At 43.1% G+C, this 18876-nt stretch overlaps 1 protein-coding gene across 7 annotated transcripts; it reads left to right on the top strand.

The window, feature by feature from the left end:
- Positions 1–2354: 2354 nt before the first annotated feature.
- On the top strand, positions 2355–10581 carry LOC143290355 (putative cytosolic iron-sulfur protein assembly protein CIAO1 homolog). Of its 7 annotated transcripts, none has more exons than XR_013056375.1 (5): positions 2355–2759; positions 3564–3688; positions 7607–8309; positions 8354–8931; positions 9046–10581. XR_013056375.1 is itself a non-coding variant. In XM_076599719.1 (4 exons), the coding sequence occupies exons 1-3, from the start codon at positions 2366–2368 to the stop codon at positions 8093–8095; spliced, it is 1008 nt and encodes a 335-aa protein (XP_076455834.1). In that variant the 5' UTR covers positions 2355–2365; the 3' UTR covers positions 8096–8139; positions 8332–8354. The 7 variants fall into 7 exon arrangements, 1 of the variants encoding a protein (XP_076455834.1); XR_013056374.1 differs by having other exon boundaries at positions 7607–8375; positions 8428–8931; XR_013056371.1 differs by having other exon boundaries at positions 7607–8559; positions 8642–8931.
- The last annotated feature ends 8295 nt before the right edge of the window (positions 10582–18876 follow it).

Raw genomic sequence — 18876 nt, 5'->3', positions numbered from 1 at the left:
GCAATCAGTTAACATTTACAATCTTCCGCGAGTTCCGGGTTTGATGGAGAAAAGAGGTCTTACTTTGCGTCTATTAACTTCGACGCTACAACTATAAATGGTTTGCTTGTGCTCATATACTGAGAAACAGGTGGTTATTTGTTCTAGGTACCATTATTCAGTCTTATTTTATTCGTTCGATTGTATATTACTGAAGCAGTTGTCATTATTACGCCTCCCTTGAGCAGAAGACTACTTCCGGAACGTGTGATGGTAAGGTCAACATGCCGACTCTTTAAGAGTTGCAACTTTTGGTCTTTATTTAGCAGTTTTTGTTGTTTTTAATCTCACTCAGCAGAAAACTGTCTGTCTTCTCTCTAGATTGTCTCTTCCTGTCGCTCGCTGTGCTGGTATAATTAGTATGTACTTCCAGAACTTGAAGGTGATGACTTTTTTGAAGCTTGTGTACAACTACATGTGCTTTTTTTGTTGTAAGTTTAAAAAAAAAAAATTCAAAACTGCATGTTTGGTGCATATCTATTATGCATGTGTGGGTGTATGTGTGAATGTGTGTCTTCATGTTTTACATTTATTTGCTTATTTATCATCATTGTTGTCTTATTTATTTATTTATTATTATTATTACTACTACCTTTTTTATATTATAATTATTATTTATTTATTTATGTACGCTTACCTATTATTTATTCACCTTTTTTTTTTTCTCTCTCAAGGCCTGACTAAACACGTTGGGTTACGCTGCTGGTAAGGCAGCTGCTTGGCAGATGTGGTGTAGCATATATGGATTTGTCCGAACGCAGTGACGCCTCCTTGAGCTACTAAAACTGAAACTGAAACTTTTTAATCAGTACATTTTCCCATTTTCTGTGCCTGGTAATAGCCACATGTCTTCCCCTGTACTTTAACATTTATAAGACGAAACTGAATGGAAAGAACACAGGGGGAGAACTGTGGATATTGCCCTGTATACCTTTCTGATAGAGCGTGAACATGCATTACATGTACCTCTTTCTCTGCGCCTTCCCCTGTCTCTTTGTGCATATGTGTGTGTGTTTCATGCTGTATTCGTACTGGAACTTTATAGCACCTGTCTTTGACCAGAGACCAGTCATTTGCACAAGAGGCTGCCTTCCTGGGTAGAGCCTTCCGGTGCTCATCATTTGTTTTCTGTGTCATTCAAATCAGTCATATACACACATGGACAAGTATATTAGTAGAGTGGGATTTTCTACACAGTTTTTCCAGGGACGTACCTTTAGTTGCTGGGTTCTTTTCTTTTGTTCTTTTTTTCCCATTGCACGACCAACATCGACTTGCGGATGACTCTGTCGTGGTTGATGCTTGCTGGGTATTTTCGTGTCTCCATAACCCACGGATTACTGACATGGATTACAGGATCTTTAACGTGCGCATTTGATTTTCAGCATGCATATACACATGCAGAGGATTCGGTCACTAGCAGGTTTGCACATATGTTGACCTGGGAGATCGGAAAAAAATCTCCACGCTTTACCCACCAAGCGCTGTTACTGAGGTTCAAACCTGGGACCCTCAGATTGGAAGTCCAACGCTTAAACTACTCGGCTATTGCACTCTTTAACATGCGAAAGCGCGTGCTGCACACTGGACCTCGCTTTATTGTCTCATGCGAATGACTACCATCCAGACCACCACTCAAGGTATAAAGGAGAGGGAGAGAAAATGCTGATAATTGGGATTCAATCCCATGTGGTCGGATTCTCTTGCTTCCTGGGCAGCTGTGTTAGGACTAGGTTATCACTCTGCACAATATATGCCGCGGAAGTGCATTTGCCCACCATTGCATGTAATTTCACATTCCTTCCACACCATTCTTCCCATTATTTTTACTGCCAGCACAAAACATAATTCAGTACATCATAATGGTTTGTTTTATGATGGAGAGAATCACACTTCAAAGGTTTTTGTTGTTTGTTCAGTAGGAAGAGCTGTAGAATGGTGATGGTTTTTGTTGTTTGTACAGTGGTAACAGCTGTAGAATGGTGATGGTTTTTGTTGTTTGTTCAGAACAGCTATAGAATGGTGATGGTCTTGTTGTTTGTTCAGCGAGAACAGCTGTATAGTGGTGATGGTTCTCTGTAGTGGTGATGGTTCTTTTTTGTTCATTGAGAACAGTATAGAATGGTGATGGTTCTTGTTTGTTCAGTGAGAACAGCTATACAATGGTGATGGTTGTTGTTTGTTCAGTGAGAACAGCCATACAATGGTGATGGTTCTTGTTTGTTCAGTGAGAACAGCTGTACAATGGTGATGGTTGTTGTTTGTTCAGTGAGAACAGCTATACAATGGTGATGGTTGTTGTTTGTTCAGTGAGAACAGCCATACAATGGTGACGCTGCAAGAAGTGAGCTCCTTGCCGGCCCACGATGAGCGGGCATGGTGTGTTGCCTGGAGCCCCACGGGGACCCTCCTCGCCTCCTGCGGCAGCGACAAACTCATCAAAATCTGGGCCAAAGAGGGAGAGCACTGGGTGTGCAAGTCCACCCTGACCGACGCTCACACGCGCACAGTGCGCTCCCTTGGCTGGTCCCCCTGCGGGAACTACTTGGCCAGTGCCAGTTTTGACGCCACCGTGGCTGTGTGGAGCCGGAAAGGGGGCGAGTTTGAGTGCATCGCCACGTTGGAGGGTCATGAGAATGAAGTGAAGGCGGTGACCTGGGCACGCACTGGGAGTCTGCTGGCCACCTGCAGTCGGGATAAAAGTGTGTGGATTTGGGAAGGTAAGAGAGAATGTTGGTTAATGTACATTTGTATTTTGTATGGCACCCTTTCTCTCTAAGGTAAGACAGAATGTTCATAATGTACGTTTGTATTTTGTATGGCACCCTTTCTCTCTAAGGTAAGACAGAATGTTGATAATGTATGTTTGTATTTTGTATGGCACCCTTTCTCTCTAAGGTAAGACAGAATGTTGGTAATGTACGTTTGTATTTTGTATGGCACCCTTTCTCTCTAAGGTAAGACAGAATGTTGATAATGTACGTTTGTATTTTGTATGGCACCCTTTCTCTCTAAGGTAAGACAGAATGTTGATAATGTACATTTGTATTTTGTATGGCACCCTTTTTCTCTAAGGTAAGACAGAATGTTGATAATGTACGTTTGTATTTTGTATGGCACCCTTTCTCTCTAAGGTAAGACAGAATGTTGGTAATGTACGTTTGTATTTTGTATGGCACCCTTTCTCTCTAAGGTAAGAGAGAATGTTGATAATGTACATTTGTATTTTGTATGGCACCCTTTCTCTCTAAGGTAAGACAGAATGTTCATAATGTACGTTTGTATTTTGTATGGCACCCTTTCTCTCTAAGGTAAGACAGAATGTTGATAATGTACGTTTGTATTTTGTATGGCACCCTTTCTCTCTAAGGTAAGAGAGAATGTTGGTAATGTACGTTTGTATTTTGTATGGCACCTCTGAATCCTGCAATAGATCTGTGTATACTGTGTGTGTTTCAGTGATAAATGATGGCATTCTCAGAATCTGAGCACTGCAATAGATGTGTGAACGTTGTGTGTTTCAGTGACAGACGACGAAGAGTTTGAGTGTTCCAGTGTGCTGTCAGTCCATTCTCAGGATGTGAAACACGTCAGGTGGCACCCGGAGAAGGACCTTCTGGCCTCCTGCAGCTATGACGATACCATCAGGGTAATGTGGCTCACACACAGTACATGTGTATTAACAGTAAATCGGCCACAGCTGTAAGTAAATGTACAGCACACAGTACATGTGTATTAACAGTAAATCGGCCACAGCTGTAAGTTAATGTGCATCACACATAGTACATGTGTATTGACAGTAAATCTGCCACATCTGTAAGTAAATGTGCATCACACACAGTACATGTGTATTAACAGTAAATTGGCCACAGCTGTAAGTAAATGTACATCACACACAGTACATGTGTATTAACAGTAAATCGGCCACATCTGTAAGTAAATGTGCATCACACACAGTACATGTGTATTAACAGTAAATTGGCCACATCTGTAAGTAAATGTGCATCACACATAGTACATGTGTATTAACAGTAAATTGGCCACATCTGTAAGTAAATGTGCATCACACAGTACATGTGTATTAACAGTAAATCTGCCACATCTGTAAGTTAATGTGCATCAAACAGTACATGTGTATTAACAGTAAATTGGCCACATCTGTAAATTAATGTACAGCACACATAGTACATGTAAATTGGCCACATCTGTAAGTTAATGTGGATCACACACAGTACATATGTATTAACAGTAAATCGGCCACATCTGTAAGTAAATGTGCATCACACGTAGTACATGTGTATTGACAGTAAATCTGCCACATCTGTAAGTAAATGTGCATCACACACAGTACATGTGTATTAACAGTAAATCTGCCACATCTGTAAGTAAATGTGCATCACACGTAGTACATGTGTATTGACAGTAAATCTGCCACATCTGTAAGTAAATGTGCATCACACACAGTACATGTGTATTAACAGTAAATCGGCCACATCTGTAAGTTAATGTGGATCACACGTAGTACATGTGTATTAACAGTAAATCTGCCACATCTGTAAGTTAATGTGCATCACACACAGTACATGTGTATTAACAGTAAATCTGCCACATCTGTAAGTAAATGTGCATCACACAGTACATGTGTATTAACAGTAAATCTGCCACATCTGTAAGTTAATGTACAGCACACACATGTGTATTAACAGTAAATCTGCCACATCTGTAAGTAAATGTGCATCACACAGTACATGTGTATTGACAGTAAATCTGCCACATCTGTAAGTAAATGTGCATCACACAGTACATGTGTATTAACAGTAAATCTGCCACATCTGTAAGTAAATGTGCATCACACAGTACATGTGTATTAACAGTAAATCTGCCACATCTGTAAGTTAATGTACAACACACACATGTGTATTAACACTAAATCTGCCACATCTGTAAATAAATGTGCATCACACATGACATAGTACATGTGTATTAACAGTAAATCTGCCGCACCTGTAAGTGCTATTTCAGAAAGCTGATTCATATGTGGAGTGATGGCCTAGAGGTAACGCGTCCACCTAGGAAGCGAGAGAATCTGAGCGCGCTGGTTCGAATCACGGCTCAGCCGCCGATATTTTCTCCCCCTTTACTAGACCTTGAGTGGTGGTCTGGACGCTAGTCATTGGAAAAGACGATAAACCGAGGTCCCGTGTGCAGCATGCACGTAGTGCACGTAAAAGAACCCACGGCAACAAAAGGGTTGTTCCTGGCAAAATTCTGTAGAAAAATCCACTGCGATAGGAAAAACAAATAAAACTGCACGCAGGAAAAAATTTTAAAAAAAGGGTGGCGCTGTAGTGTAGCAACGTGCTCTCCCTGGGGAGAGCAGCCTGAATTTCACACAGAGAAATCTGTTGTGATAAAAAGAAATGCAAATACAAACAAATATGACAGTATATGAATTAAGTTGCATTTGTAGACAGAAGGGAGACAAACAGTAAGACGTTGGGGAGGGGGGGGATGGGGGGGGGTCCACAGGGAAACGAGGTTGGAAAGAGTCCCTTCTTCAGCTGAAGGTGCTGGCGAAGCAAACAGTTCACAGCTCACACAGCAGCAGCTAGAAGAGCAGCACGTAATTTTGAAGGCGCAATACAACTTGACATCCAGTTAGATCTACATGAATGCATTAGTTGTATAGAAAATGTATCTAGAAATTGATTTAAGAAATTACTTATAGATTCGAATAATCAATATTACCAATGTTGTGTAAACACAAAGAATGCAGCTAATCCCAAACATTTTCAAAATTCGACACCAGCAGCACATTCAAGACAAATTACAGGTCTAATGTATAGACTTCATTTAAATGCCTTCCGTGCAAAATTCTCTAAGAATATAAAATGTATATGCGGTAAGCAAATAACTGTAAGCCATCTACTCATTCATTGTCCGAGCATAAGACAGTTACTTCCAAAAGATGATGACTTTTCTTCCAATATTTCATTACACACCACAACCTCTTTAGACTTTTTCATATAATATACTTTTCCTCTGATACATAACATGAACGTTTTTTTTTTTTTGTTTTTTTTTACACACTAATATTCACATGCATTACCTTTCCTTTATACACTACTTTACTCCTTCCCGTCTAAAAACACTTATAGTGAATAGACGTTAAACTGAAGAAAACACAGCAGTGCCAGATTCCAGTCTTCTAGCTCTGCTTCCAGTCCTGGTGCCATGTTCTTTAACATGTTTGAAACGATTTCCAGCTTTCCTACAGGCATTCTGTTAATTCTTCTGATTTCTCTCTTGTCATTATACAGTGGAATTTTTTTTTTTTAAGCTAATGAGCTTCAGCTTTTAAATTGTTAGTGTGCCACAGAGATTTGATTTGATATTATTTTTTATTCTCACCAAACTAACACAATAGTGGCAAAAAGGTATGACTCCAAGAATTGTTGGAGAGTCTTGTTTTATCATGTGTTTAATTAGGATTTGTTTGCTTATTTGTTCAGTGAAGAGAACAATCTTGTACTGCAGACTCTGTGATATATTCCCCCCCCCCTCCACCCCTCCACCCCTTTTCAGAGCTTTCAGTTGGTAACATACACATGTACAAGAAAGAACACAAGGCAAATTATCATTCCTGGCAGTTATCAGAAAACTCTGGGGCTGAATTTAACTTCCTTTTAATTTGTGACTGCCGTCTGATCAATGGTTCCCAGTTTACTGAGCTGTGTTTCTTCGTTTTCCTTCAGTTTGAATATCGCTTGATTGTTTGGGCCTATGACTTGTTCAAGGGGAAAGAACATCGCTTGTTGTTTGAGGATAACCTTTCAGGCAGTTTAAAACAGTTCCCTATAAGGACAATATACAGGACATTGATAAACCATTTAGAGTTTCGGTTAACAGGTAAGTGATAAACTGTTTCATTGTTTTGTTAACAGCTAAGTGATTAGCCATCTCATTTTTTCTTAACAGCTTATTGATAAATAATTTCATTTTTTTGTTAACAGCTAAGTGATGAACCATTTCATTTTTTGTTAACAGCTAAGTGATAAACCATTTCATATTTTGTTCACAGCTAAGTGATAAACCATTGCATGTTTTGTTAACAGCTAAGTGATAAATCATTGCATGTCTTGTTAACATTGTTTACAGCTAAATGATAAACCATTTCATTTTATGTTAACAGCTAAGTGATAAACCGTTGCATGTTTTGTTAACAGCTAAGTGATAAACTATTGCATGTTTTGTTAACATTGTTAACAGCTAAGTGATAAACCATTGCATGTTTTGTTAACAGCTAAGTGATAAACCATTGCATGTTTTGTTAACATTGTTAACAGCTAAGTGATAAACCATTTCATTTTATGTTAACAGCTAAATGATAAACCATTGCATGTTTTGTTAACAGCGAAGTGATAAACCATTGCATGTCTTGTTAACATTGTTTACAGCTAAGTGATAAACCATTTCATTTTATGTTAATAGCTAAATTATAAACCATTGCATGTTTTGTCAACAGCCGAGTAATAGACCATTCCTCCCTTTCCCTTTGCTTTGACAGCTGTTCAGAGAGGATGTTGACGACTGGTGCTGTTACGCCACCTTGAAATCCCACAATTCCACAGTCTGGAGCCTGGCTTTCGACAAGACAGGCAGCCGCATTGCGTCCTGCTCCGCCGACAAAACGGTGAAAATCTGGCAGGAGTACCCCCCGGGCAACCCGGAAGGCGTGGCCACCAAAGAGGACGAGAGCACCTGGAAGTGCGTGTGCACCCTGGGGGGCCACACCTCACGCTGCATCTACGACATCGACTGGAGTCACCTGACCGGCGACCTGGTCACGGCAGGGGGAGACGACACCATTCGAGTGTTCCAGGAGGATGGGGGGTCCGACAGGAACCAGCCATCGTTCAGCCAGGTGGCATCGGTGAGGAAGGCTCACAGTCAGGATGTGAACTGCGTGACCTGGAACCCGGCCGTGGAAGGACTGTTGGCGTCCTGTAGTGACGATGGCTGCGTCAAGATCTGGTCTCTGGTGTTGGAGAGTTAGGTCGCTGGTGTTGGAGAGTTAGGTCAGTGGTGTTGGAGAGTTAGGTCGCTGAGGTGAGAGATCACTGGTGTTGGAGAGTTAGGTCTCTGGTGTTGGAGAGTTAGGTCAGTGGTGTTGGAGAGTTAGGTCAGTGGTGTTGGAGAGTTAGGTCAGTGGTGTTGGAGAGTTAGGTCTCTGGTGTTGGAGAGTTAGGTCAGTGGTGTTGGAGAGTTAGGTCAGTGGTGTTGGAGAGTTAGGTCGCTGGTGTTGGAGAGTTAGGTCTCTGGTGTTGGAGAGTTAGGTCAGTGGTGTTAGAGAGTTAGTTAGGTCACTGGTGTTGGAGAGTTAGTTAGGTCACTGGTGTTGGAGAGTTAGGTCTCTGGTGTTGGAGAGTTAGGTCAGTGGTGTTGGAGAGTTAGGTCAGTGGTGTTGGAGAGTTAGGTCTCTGGTGTTGGAGAGTTAGGTCAGTGGTGTTGGAGAGTTAGGTCAGTGGTGTTGGACAGTTAGGTCGCTGGTGTGAGAGATCACTGGTGTTGGAGAGTTAGGTCAGTGGTGTTGGAGAGTTAGGTCTCTGGTGTTGGAGAGTTAGGTCTCTGGTGTTGGAGAGTTAGGTCAGTGGTGTTGGAGAGTTAGTTAGGTCACTGGTGTTGGAGAGTTAGGTCTCTGGTGTTGGAGAGTTAGGTCAGTGGTGTTGGAGAGTTAGGTCTCTGGTGTTGGAGAGTTAGGTCAGTGGTGTTGGAGAGTTAGGTCACTGGTGTTGGAGAGTTAGGTCAGTGGTGTTGGAGAGTTAGGTCACTGGTGTTGGAGAGTTAGGTCAGTGGTGTTGGAGAGTTAGGTCTCTGGTGTTGGAGAGTTAGGTCAGTGGTGTTAGAGAGTTAGGTCAGTGGTGTTGGAGAGTTAGGTCAGTGGTGTTGGAGAGTTAGGTCAGTGGTGTTGGAGAGTTAGGTCAGTGGTGTTGGAGAGTTAGTTAGGTCAGTGGTGTTGGAGAGTTAGGTCTCTGGTGTTGGAGAGTTAGGTCTCTGGTGTTAGAGAGTTAGGTCTCTGGTGTTGGAGAGTTAGGTCAGTGGTGTTGGAGAGTTAGGTCACTGGTGTAAGAGACTTGATTCATTCAACTCCAGCTACAGATTAACTCGTACCACAGTTATTTCTCCTGTGGACCAGGTACGAGTGTTCTCGTACCAAAACACAATTCTAATTCGTTCATCTTTGCTTGGTACAGTTGTCATTCTAAACTGAACCGTTTACGGAGTCTGGAAGCATGAAACGAAGCTTTGGTTGCCCAGTTAAATCAACAATTGTCTTATCGATTTTCACCATTGCAGTGAACAACCCAGTTTTTCATGACAGCGGCCTCACGTAGTGATAGTCCAGGGGAGTTGTAGGGGGCATGTAGCTGTGAGGCAGAATGAGTTGTTAGAAAATACTGTGTTGTGTATTCACGCAGATAAAAAAAAAAAAAAGGCGGGGGGAAAAAAGAGAAAAGAATTTGTATTTGTATTTTTTTTTATCACAACAGATTTCTCTGTGTGAAATTCGGGCTGCTCTCCCCAGGGAGAGTGCGTTGCTACACTACAGCGCCACCCATTTTTTTGTATTTTTTCTTGCGTGCAGTTTTATTTGTTTTTCCTATCGAAGTGGGTTTTTCTACAGAATTTTGCCAGGAACAATCCTTTTGTTGCCGTGGGTTCTTTTAGGTGTGCTAAGTGCATGCTGCACACGCGACCTCAGTTTATCGTCTCATCCGAATGGCTAGCGTCCAGACCACCACTCAAGGTCTAGTGGAGGGGGAGAAAATATCGGCGGCTGAGCCATGATTCGAACCAGCGCACTCAGATTTTCTCGCTTCCTAGGCGGACGCGTTACCTCTAGGCCATCACTCCACACGCAGATAAAAAAAAAAGACGGAGAAAAAAAAAGAGAGAAAATGACTGAATTGGGACTGAAAGACTAACAGGTCTGAACCCTGTGTTATAGCATCCTGTAGTGATGACGGGTAAGTCGAGGTTTGGTAGCTCTTGTCTGAGAGTTGGGTCAATGAATAATTCTGAAAGCATTGTGTAAGTAATGCAGAGAGAAAGTAATGTGATTGAATTTCTGTTGAAAATGGAAAAGACAGAACGTGTCCAAAAGGAGAAAGTTTACGGTGATTGAGTGAAAGAGTGATAATTGTTTTGGTGATGTTGATTGATAGAAAACAAATAGATACATGTATTTTGTTGAGGTGTGTGTTTGTGTGTGTGTGTGTGCTTATTGCCCAGTTTTCTTGTGAGAAAAATGTGAGACTGTATTTCATAATCAGATATTTCTAAATGTAGTGTGTGTGTATATGTGTGTGTATGTGTGTGTGTATGTGTGTGCGCGTGCGTGTGCGCGCGCGCGCATTTAAGACAGATTAAAGAAAGTTGTACATGTATCAAATCCTAATTGTTGGAAATATTTTGATTGTCATGCAATGATGAAAACAGAAAAGGAATTACAAACTGGTGGATAAATCCAGAGGAAAATTCGATACATTTATGTGTGATATCACTTGAGCAATGGCAGAATGTGAGACCGTGAATGCTAGAAATCCAGTTCTGACTATGGTATTGAAAACGTAAAAGATTGAAAAAATAAGGAATAACAAAACAAAAAAAAAAGAAAAAAAAAAGTGAAGTGTGAACGCAGAATGATGTTCTGATTTCTGATTGTAGTCTACTTTCAGAGTCATCTGGACGTCTTAGTTTCACTTACACAAACACATACATACAAACACATGCACACACACACACATGCATATACACAAATAACGCACATTCAAACAAACACATACACGCAGGTATACACACACAAAGATATTTCATTAGCCACTGAAAAGATTTTGAATGATTATTCATTGCTTAGAATGTTTTCGGAAATTTTAAACTCCAGTCCAGTTGGTATCCTCCTTTGATGTTTTATAATTAATGTTGTTATTTATATTTACATTGTTATAGGTTAATACTTGTTGATATGCATATACATATTCTCATTCCCATGACACCTCATTCAATACACACCACAATCTCTTTAGACCTTTTTCTTATAATATACTTTTCCTCTGTTACATAACATGATTTTTTTTTTTTTTTTTTTTTTTTTTTTTTTTTTTCACTAATATTCACATGCATTCCTTTCCTTCATCCACTTCTTTACTCCTTTCCGTCTAAAAACACTTATAGTGAATAGACGTTAAACTGAAGATAAAACACAAAGAAATAACAATTGTGTGACCTTGCCTGTACCCAGCTCTCTGGGGCAGGTAATGAAAACCTTCAAAATGATGTATTTGTTGATGGAGTCTCCCGTCTGACCGACGGATGAGCAGGCAGGCAGGCTTATCTGCCAGTGTGTGTCCTCATACGGGAGAAGAGGCCGATTCTGGATGATATGGATACTGATATTGTGCATGTCCCCAGTGAGAGACCAAGCTCTAAGCATGTAATTATGTACTTAGGAACGTTCTTAACTCTAAGCAAATTTAGCGCCGCAAAGATACCTCGCGGAACCTGGCCCTGATATCTTTGTGATTTTACGAGTCAAGGGAAGCAACCTCTGGTATAGGGGTGAGTGCATTGACAGGAGAGTCATTTCCCTTGAAATGTGTCATGCGCAACTCTTCAAAGAGAAATGCACATGTGGTCATGTTGCAGTTACTGTACTATGCTTCGAGTCAAATTCTTTTGAAGGCGTTGTCAGTTTGAAGAATAAGAGAAGAATAAGAGCTGTAGAAATGAGGTGCTTCCGAAGACTCTTAGGCATCTCATACAAAGACCACATCACGAATGAAGAAGTCAAGAGACACATCCGCAATGAAATCGGGCCCTATACTGACCTTCAAACACTCGCCAGACAACGAAAACTGAAGTGGTTTGGTCATGTCACACGCTCCTCTGGTCTTGCTAAAACAATTTTACAAGGCACAGTGAGGGGAGGAAGAAGAAGAGGCAGACAAAGGAAGAGATGGGAGGACAACATCCGAGAGTGGACAGGCATGGAGCTGAGAGACACCCTGAGAGCGGCCGAGAGACGCGAGGACTGGAGAAAGGTGGTTGACAAAGCTCCGAAGGCGCCCCAAAGGATTTTGGAATCTGAGGGATCGGTGACGGTGACGGTGACGGTCAGTTTGAAACATGACTTTGAGGTGCTGGGGGTGTGGGTGTTATGAGGTTTAATCTGATCAAGTGACTGGCTCAGTGTGTGTGTAGTAGTAGTAGTCTTCAGTTTAAGTCTGCCACTTTAAGTGATATTAGACGAAAAAAAAAAAAGGGGGGGAGGGGGGGGGGCGTGGTGGAGGGAACGGTATTGGACAGAGGGTGAAAAATAGTGTGTGTGTGTGTGTGGTGGGGAAAGATACAGAGCATTGGAAAAAATAAAGCATTTAAAACGGGAGACATAGGCACAATAGTGTGTGTGTGTGTGTGTGGAAAAGACAGACAAACAGACAGAGAAGCGGTATAATAAGGAGGAACACAGTGACACCTCTTTGAGAAACTTGAGAAGCGAAAACTGAAACTGTTTATGAAGAAACACGTTAACTGCTCCAGGTTCCTGTTCATATCTGTAATCATCTCCCGTAAGCTTTAACCCTTTCACCGCCAGTCAATTTAGAGTAAAAAAAAATTCATCGAAAATTTATCGAAAGTCGATAAATTCAACGGATAGAAGAAACCCTAAAATAAGTGAATAACTATCAAATAAGATGGTGAAAACGCACGATTGGGATAATAACTAAGTGAACAAAGATAAACAAGCAACTATCTAACCAAAACCAATCAATCAGTCAAGATGATGAGATAAGACAAGATAGAGTAAATATGACCACACAAGGAAACGTCAGGCGGAACTCTAGAATCTGCACAGCTTTATTAGCATCGCAGAGTAACCCGGAGAGAGAGAGAGAGAGTATAGCTGTTAAAACAATCGGCTGACTTTAAGTGTTTGTTTTTCCCCCTCCACCTCAATATCTGGGTTGATAGGAGTGGCCCTGTGTGATAGACATCAACACTTCACTCCCCCTCCCCCACCCCATCAGAGGTACAACAAACCGTAGGCCTGTTTACTCGGGACGTTTCAAAACGAAGATTGATTAAACAAATATATATATGCGTTATCCGCTATCTAAACAACCAGACAAGACAAGACAAGACAAGGCATGATGAACAACACAGGGAAGTGACTCAGCAGCAGCGCGGGGCCTCCTCACGCGGGTGGCCTGACGGCGGCCTCATAGTAATACTTTCCCCTGTGGACTGCCGGCAGCGGTACCACCACATCACGAGCCTCGGGTGTGTGTGTGTGTGTGTGTGCGTGGATGCGCGCGAACGAGTTTGTGTGTGTGTGTGTGACCTTTTTCTCTTATGTTGTGTTCCCTTTGTTGACTGTCTGCACTTTTTTTTCCCATCCCAGTTTCATGACACGGCAGACGTCGCGCTGATGACTGTCATTGTGTGGCCGGGCCGTTGTCCTTTGTTGCCCAGTCACGCACACAGAGTTGTCTTTCCTGACCCTGATGGAGTGCATGGGGGCGGGGTGGGGGGAGTCTCCACCCGCTTTGTGGCGGGTGGGAGGGATGCGTGGTGGGTAATGATACCTTCGGTGTGTGGAACAAGTGTGGACAGGGAGAGATGACGTAAAACATGAGAAGGGAGGGTGATGTCAAGTCGTGACGTTGGTGTGATGGTGGTGGTGGTGGTGGTGATGGTGGTGATGATGGTGGTGGTGGTGGTGGTGATGATGATGATGGTGATGGTGGTGGTGATGATGACGATGATGGTGATGATGGTGGTGATGGAGATGATGGTGGTGGTGATGGTGGTGGTGGTGATGGTGGTGGTGATGGTGATGGTGGTGATGGTGGTGGTGGTGGTGGTGGTGGTGGTGATGGTGATGGTGGTGATGATGGCGGTGATGGTGATGATGACGATGATGATGGTGGTGGTGATGATGGTGGTGGTGGTGATGATGGTGGTGGTGGTGATGGTGACGACGATGATGATGGTGGTGGTGGTGGTGGTGATGATGGTGGTGGTGATGATGACGATGATGATGATGGTGGTGGTGATGGTGACGACGATGATGATGGTGGTGGTGGTGGTGGTGATGATGGTGGTGGTGATGATGACGATGATGATGATGGTGGTGGTGATGATGGTGATGATGGTGGTGGTGATGATGACGATGATGATGATGGTGGTGATGGTGATGACGGTGGTGGTGGTGGTGATGATGGTTTTAACCCGCTGTTTAGAAATGAAACCTTTTTTTGTGGTGGTGGTGGTGACTGATGGTGATGATGGTGATCGTGATGATGGTGGTGATGATGATGGTTTTAACCCGCTGTTTAGAAATGAAACCTTTTTTGCCTCCAGAAATTACTGAACACGTGTTACCAGTTTCAAATGTTAGTATTTTTTGGAAAAAGTTATATATTTCAAAATGTTCTTTATTAAAGTTAGCTAGTAATGTGTTAAATAGTCAAATTGGTCGTTTATTGTAGGTCCCCACATGAACCTCCTTTCAAATGATAATATACAGAAATAGTGCATACAATATTTGATTATTGATTAATTTTTTTGTCCTAATCCCGCTTCCCCCGTCCCGCCTCTCACACCCCCCCTTCCAATATTATGTTGTTGTTTTTTCTTTCTCCAGTCACTGACACTTACCATCTCCATTTTACATTATGTACTCTATCTTTTCCACATTCTATTCTCTCTCTCTCTGTCTCTGTCTCTCTCTCTCTGTCTCTCTCTCTCTCTCTCTCTCTCTCTTATTCCCCTCCCCCTCGCCCCCCCCCTTGCCCTCCACCTCCCCGCTTTTCATTCGAATATACAGAAATGTTGATTTCAAATTAATTATAACAATCATTATCATTATGATAGAAATGATAATAACCCAAATAATAATAGTGAGGAGAAGAAGAAGGAGAAGAAGAAGAAGAAGAATATCATTTATTTTCAGACTAATATCATCATCTTAGATGAACAGACTATAAACAAATAAGCAACGCAGTAAGCTACAGTCGCAATGCGCACAAAAAGTCACCGGCTGTAAACTGATGTGGGCGTGGTCAAACAACCTTCAATGCTTTGTAAGTTAATCCACACCTGCTCCACATCCTGTTTACCAAACAGAACGGTACACATATAAAAGCAGATGCTTTAACTCCCTTCTAAACAACTCCAACCGAAGAAACTTGACCTTAAGGGTGTAGCCGCCAATAGGATCGTTAAGGGTGTAGCCGCCAATAGGGTCGTTAAGGGTGTAGCCGCCAATAGGTTGTTAAGGGTGTAGACGCCAATAGGTCGTTAAGGGTGTAGCCGCCAATAGGGTCGTTAAGGGTGTAGCCGCCAATAGGGTCGTTAAGGGTGTAGCCGCCAATAGGGTCGTTAAGGGTGTAGACGCCAATAGGTCGTTAAGGGTGTAGCCGCCAATAGGTCGTTAAGGGTGTAGCCGCCAATAGGTCGTTAAGGGTGTAGACGCCAATAGGGTCGTTAAGGGTGTAGCCGCCAATAGGGCGTTAAACTCCAATTAATAGGGAAATAGGGACCTCCCTTCTCTTATTTTCTCCCCGGAGGAAAGTGGCCGAATGGTTAAGACACTGGTCTGCCAACATAGAGTACGAGAGGGTCTGGGTTCGAATCCCGCTCTCGCCCTTTCTCCACTGAAGTGACTGGAGATTCAGTTTCAGTTTCAGTTTCAGTAGCTCAAGGAGGCGTCACTGCGTTCGGACAAATCCATATACGCTACACCACGTCTGCCAAGCAGATGCCTGACCAGCAGCGTAACCCAACGCGCTTTGTCAGGCCTTGAGAGAAAATAAAATAAAATAAAATGAAATAAATAAATAATAGTAATATTATTAAAAAAAGAAACAAAGAAAGAAATAGATAAATAAATGACAATAATAATGAAAATAAAAGAAATAAATAGATAAATAAACAAATAAAATAAATGAATGAAAAAGACAACAATGATGATAAATACGCAAATAAATGTAAATTTTAAAAAAAGAAAAAAAAAGCAGACACACATTCACACACATATGCATGACAGATATGCACCAAACATGCAGTTTCACAGATCTGAAAGCACATTCAAATACACATAAATGTACATGAGCCCCAACACACACACACACACACACACACATTACCCTGCACCCCCTCTACCCCCCTCCACACACTCATTTCTAGGCTACGTATCGCAGCTTCCACGGCACACACACACACACACACACACACACACACACACACACACACACACACACACAGAGGCACACTTACTTGTACAAGCACACACACATACGCCCATATCCCCCACCCCCAACCCCACACACATATATGCAACATATATATTTATATGCACACCCGCACGTTCCAATATTCCACAATGTAGGAGAATGGAGAGAAGTACCACTCTTTACTATTTGTTAATCATTTCATCTCCATGCCTGTTTGTTGAAAAACCACTGAGACAACCATGTGTTTGTTCTGTATTGTCCATGTGTTCTGTGTGGCTTGTTCAGGATTAAAGAGGCTATGCCAGTCTTGAATGAAAGCTTATTTTGTGTTTGCACATTTCTTCTGTCTTTGCTGCTGTGTGCACATGTCAGATGATCGGTATAAGGACAGGCCCGGCGCTTCCTTTTTTGAGGAAGTGTCTGGGTTTGTTCCAAAGTACCTTTTATTTACCTGTGTGCTAGCTGAATCGGTAGCGTAAGCAGCACTGACTTGAAGTTGTGTACCTTGTGAATGGAGAGAGTTACCACTCTTTACTATTTGTTAGTATTAATAGAGTTTGGTATACACTATCACAGCTGCAATGTGCAGAATTCGGTGTGAAACAAAGTGCAGCCACGTGACTGCATCGTGTTTCTATGGAGCCTAAAATTAGATTCAAGGGAGGTTACTTTCAGTTACTTCACTCCCGAGTTTGACTGGAAACCCGAACTGATCTTCTAGTCAGGATACAAATCACAATAGGAAAAAAAACTTTGAACCCACTTGGGAGAGGAGAAGTTGTGTACTTCGACTCGTGGAGTCTTCAAAGCAACTGAGGATAGCAGTAGTCACAAATGCAGTTTTCTGTCTGTTGAATAAAGTTCACTTGTCTTGAGAACAGTTCACTTCTGGTTGGAAAAGGTGGATGGGTGAAAGAAGTGAGAGAGAATCTAGACAGTGAGACAAAGGGGGGCGGGGAGGGAGGGAAGGGGGAAATGGACAGGGTGAGGACGAGGGAAGCTGTGATTTGGTTTAGTCCTTGATGTTGAGGCCATACGGTGCTGCAGTACCGAGATGGTGGATAATCTGTTTCTCCATGTTCTTTCTCTTGAAGGAGTCACCAGCGTTGTTGCGCCAGGCCACTGATATGGAGAAGTGAGTTATGCTGTGGGGATCAGTGTTGAAGTGTATAGCCACAAGGGCTTGCTTTTTCGGGAGGATTCTATCCCTGTGCTCTTTGCTGCGTTCTTCCAATGTGCGGTATGTCTCCCCTACGCAGATACGACCGCACAGGCTGCAGTGGACCACGTACACCAAATCACTGGTTTGGCAGGTGAAGCTGCTCCTCATGGTGAACTGGCGTCCTGAGGGCCCCTTGAAGGTGAGTGTGGTAGTGTTGGGGAAGGGACAGCATTTGCACTTAGGTCTGCCACAGCAGCTGTTGCCCAGGGAGCGGAGGTTCTGCCGGAGGGGCTGTGGGTCGGAATGACGACCTCGCCCAGGTCACGGTCCCGTTTGAACGCCATCAGAGGAGGGTTGTTGAATGTCTTGCCAACGTTGGGGTCAGACTGTAGGATAGGGAAGTTCTTGAGGAGAATTTTGTTCACTTCCATGTTGTAAGGATGGTATATCCGAGTCAAAAGGGTGCGGTCACTGTGATCTGCCTTGGACTTGGTCTTTTCCCCTGAGCTTCTAGTGTTTCGGATGAGACGATAAACCGAGGTCCCGTGTGCAGCACGCACCTGGCATAGAGAAAAAAAGAACCCATGACAACAAAGGTTCTGTCCCCTGGCAAAATTCTGTAGAGAAAATCCACTCTGATAGGTACACATGCACTCAAAGGCTGATTAAGCGCGTTGGGTTACGCTGCTGGTCAGGCATCTGCCTAGTAGATGTGGTGCAGTGTATATGGATTTGTCCGAACGCAGTAACGCCTCCTTGAGAAACTGAAACTGAAACGTTTCTGCCATGTTCCACATCCGTTTATGTTGTTGTTGTTGTTGTTGTTGTTGTTGTTTTCTCCGAAATCGTGATCCCGGAGGACCAATTTTGTACCGGTGTTAGACCCACAGAGAGGGGGGTCATTTACGAGGCGCCACCGACAGAAGCCAAATGAGGAAGGACGGTGATATACAGTTTCACAGGGAGCTCGACGATTGTCACGCAAACCCTGGGGAACAAGTCACGACTGTTCGACTTTTTTTTTTCCCTCTGTGTGTGTGTGTGTGTGGGGGGGGGGGGGGGGGGGGGGGGGGGTGCGCGCGCGCGCGTGTGTGTGTTTTGCGTGTGTGTGTCTCTGTGTGTGTGGTGTGTGTGTGTGGTGTGTGTGTGTGTGTGTGTGTGTGTGCGTGTGTGTGGGGGGGGGGGGGTGGGGGGAAGGGTTGCGTGCGCGCCTGTGTGTGTTTGTGCGTGTGTGTGTGTGTGTGTGTGTTCGTGCGTGTCAGTGTGTGTGTGTGTGCATGTGTGTGTGCGTGCGTGTGTGTGTATGTGTTGGTGTGTGTGTGTTGGTGTGTGGTGTGTGTGTGTGTGTGAGAGAGAGAGAGAGACGGGAAAGAGGGA

The sequence above is a fragment of the Babylonia areolata genome, chromosome 15 (genome assembly GCF_041734735.1).
Source record: "Babylonia areolata isolate BAREFJ2019XMU chromosome 15, ASM4173473v1, whole genome shotgun sequence".
NCBI lineage: Eukaryota > Metazoa > Mollusca > Gastropoda > Neogastropoda > Buccinidae > Babylonia > Babylonia areolata.
The sequence above is the reverse complement of the archived record's forward strand: the minus strand, read 5'-3'. Positions and strand labels throughout refer to the sequence as shown.

What these genes read in the sequence shown, in the direction of transcription:
- LOC143290355 (XM_076599719.1), top strand. Translation starts at nt 2,366, where the DNA reads ATGGTGACGCTGCAAGAAGTGAGCTCCTTGCCGGCCCACGATGAGCGG. An exon ending in AAGTGTGTGGATTTGGGAAG is followed by an intron (nt 2,760 to 3,563) that starts GTAAGAGAGAAT and finishes TGTGTGTTTCAG; the next exon opens with TGACAGACGACGAAGAGTTT. An exon ending in GCTATGACGATACCATCAGG is followed by an intron (nt 3,689 to 7,606) that starts GTAATGTGGCTC and finishes TTGCTTTGACAG; the next exon opens with CTGTTCAGAGAGGATGTTGA.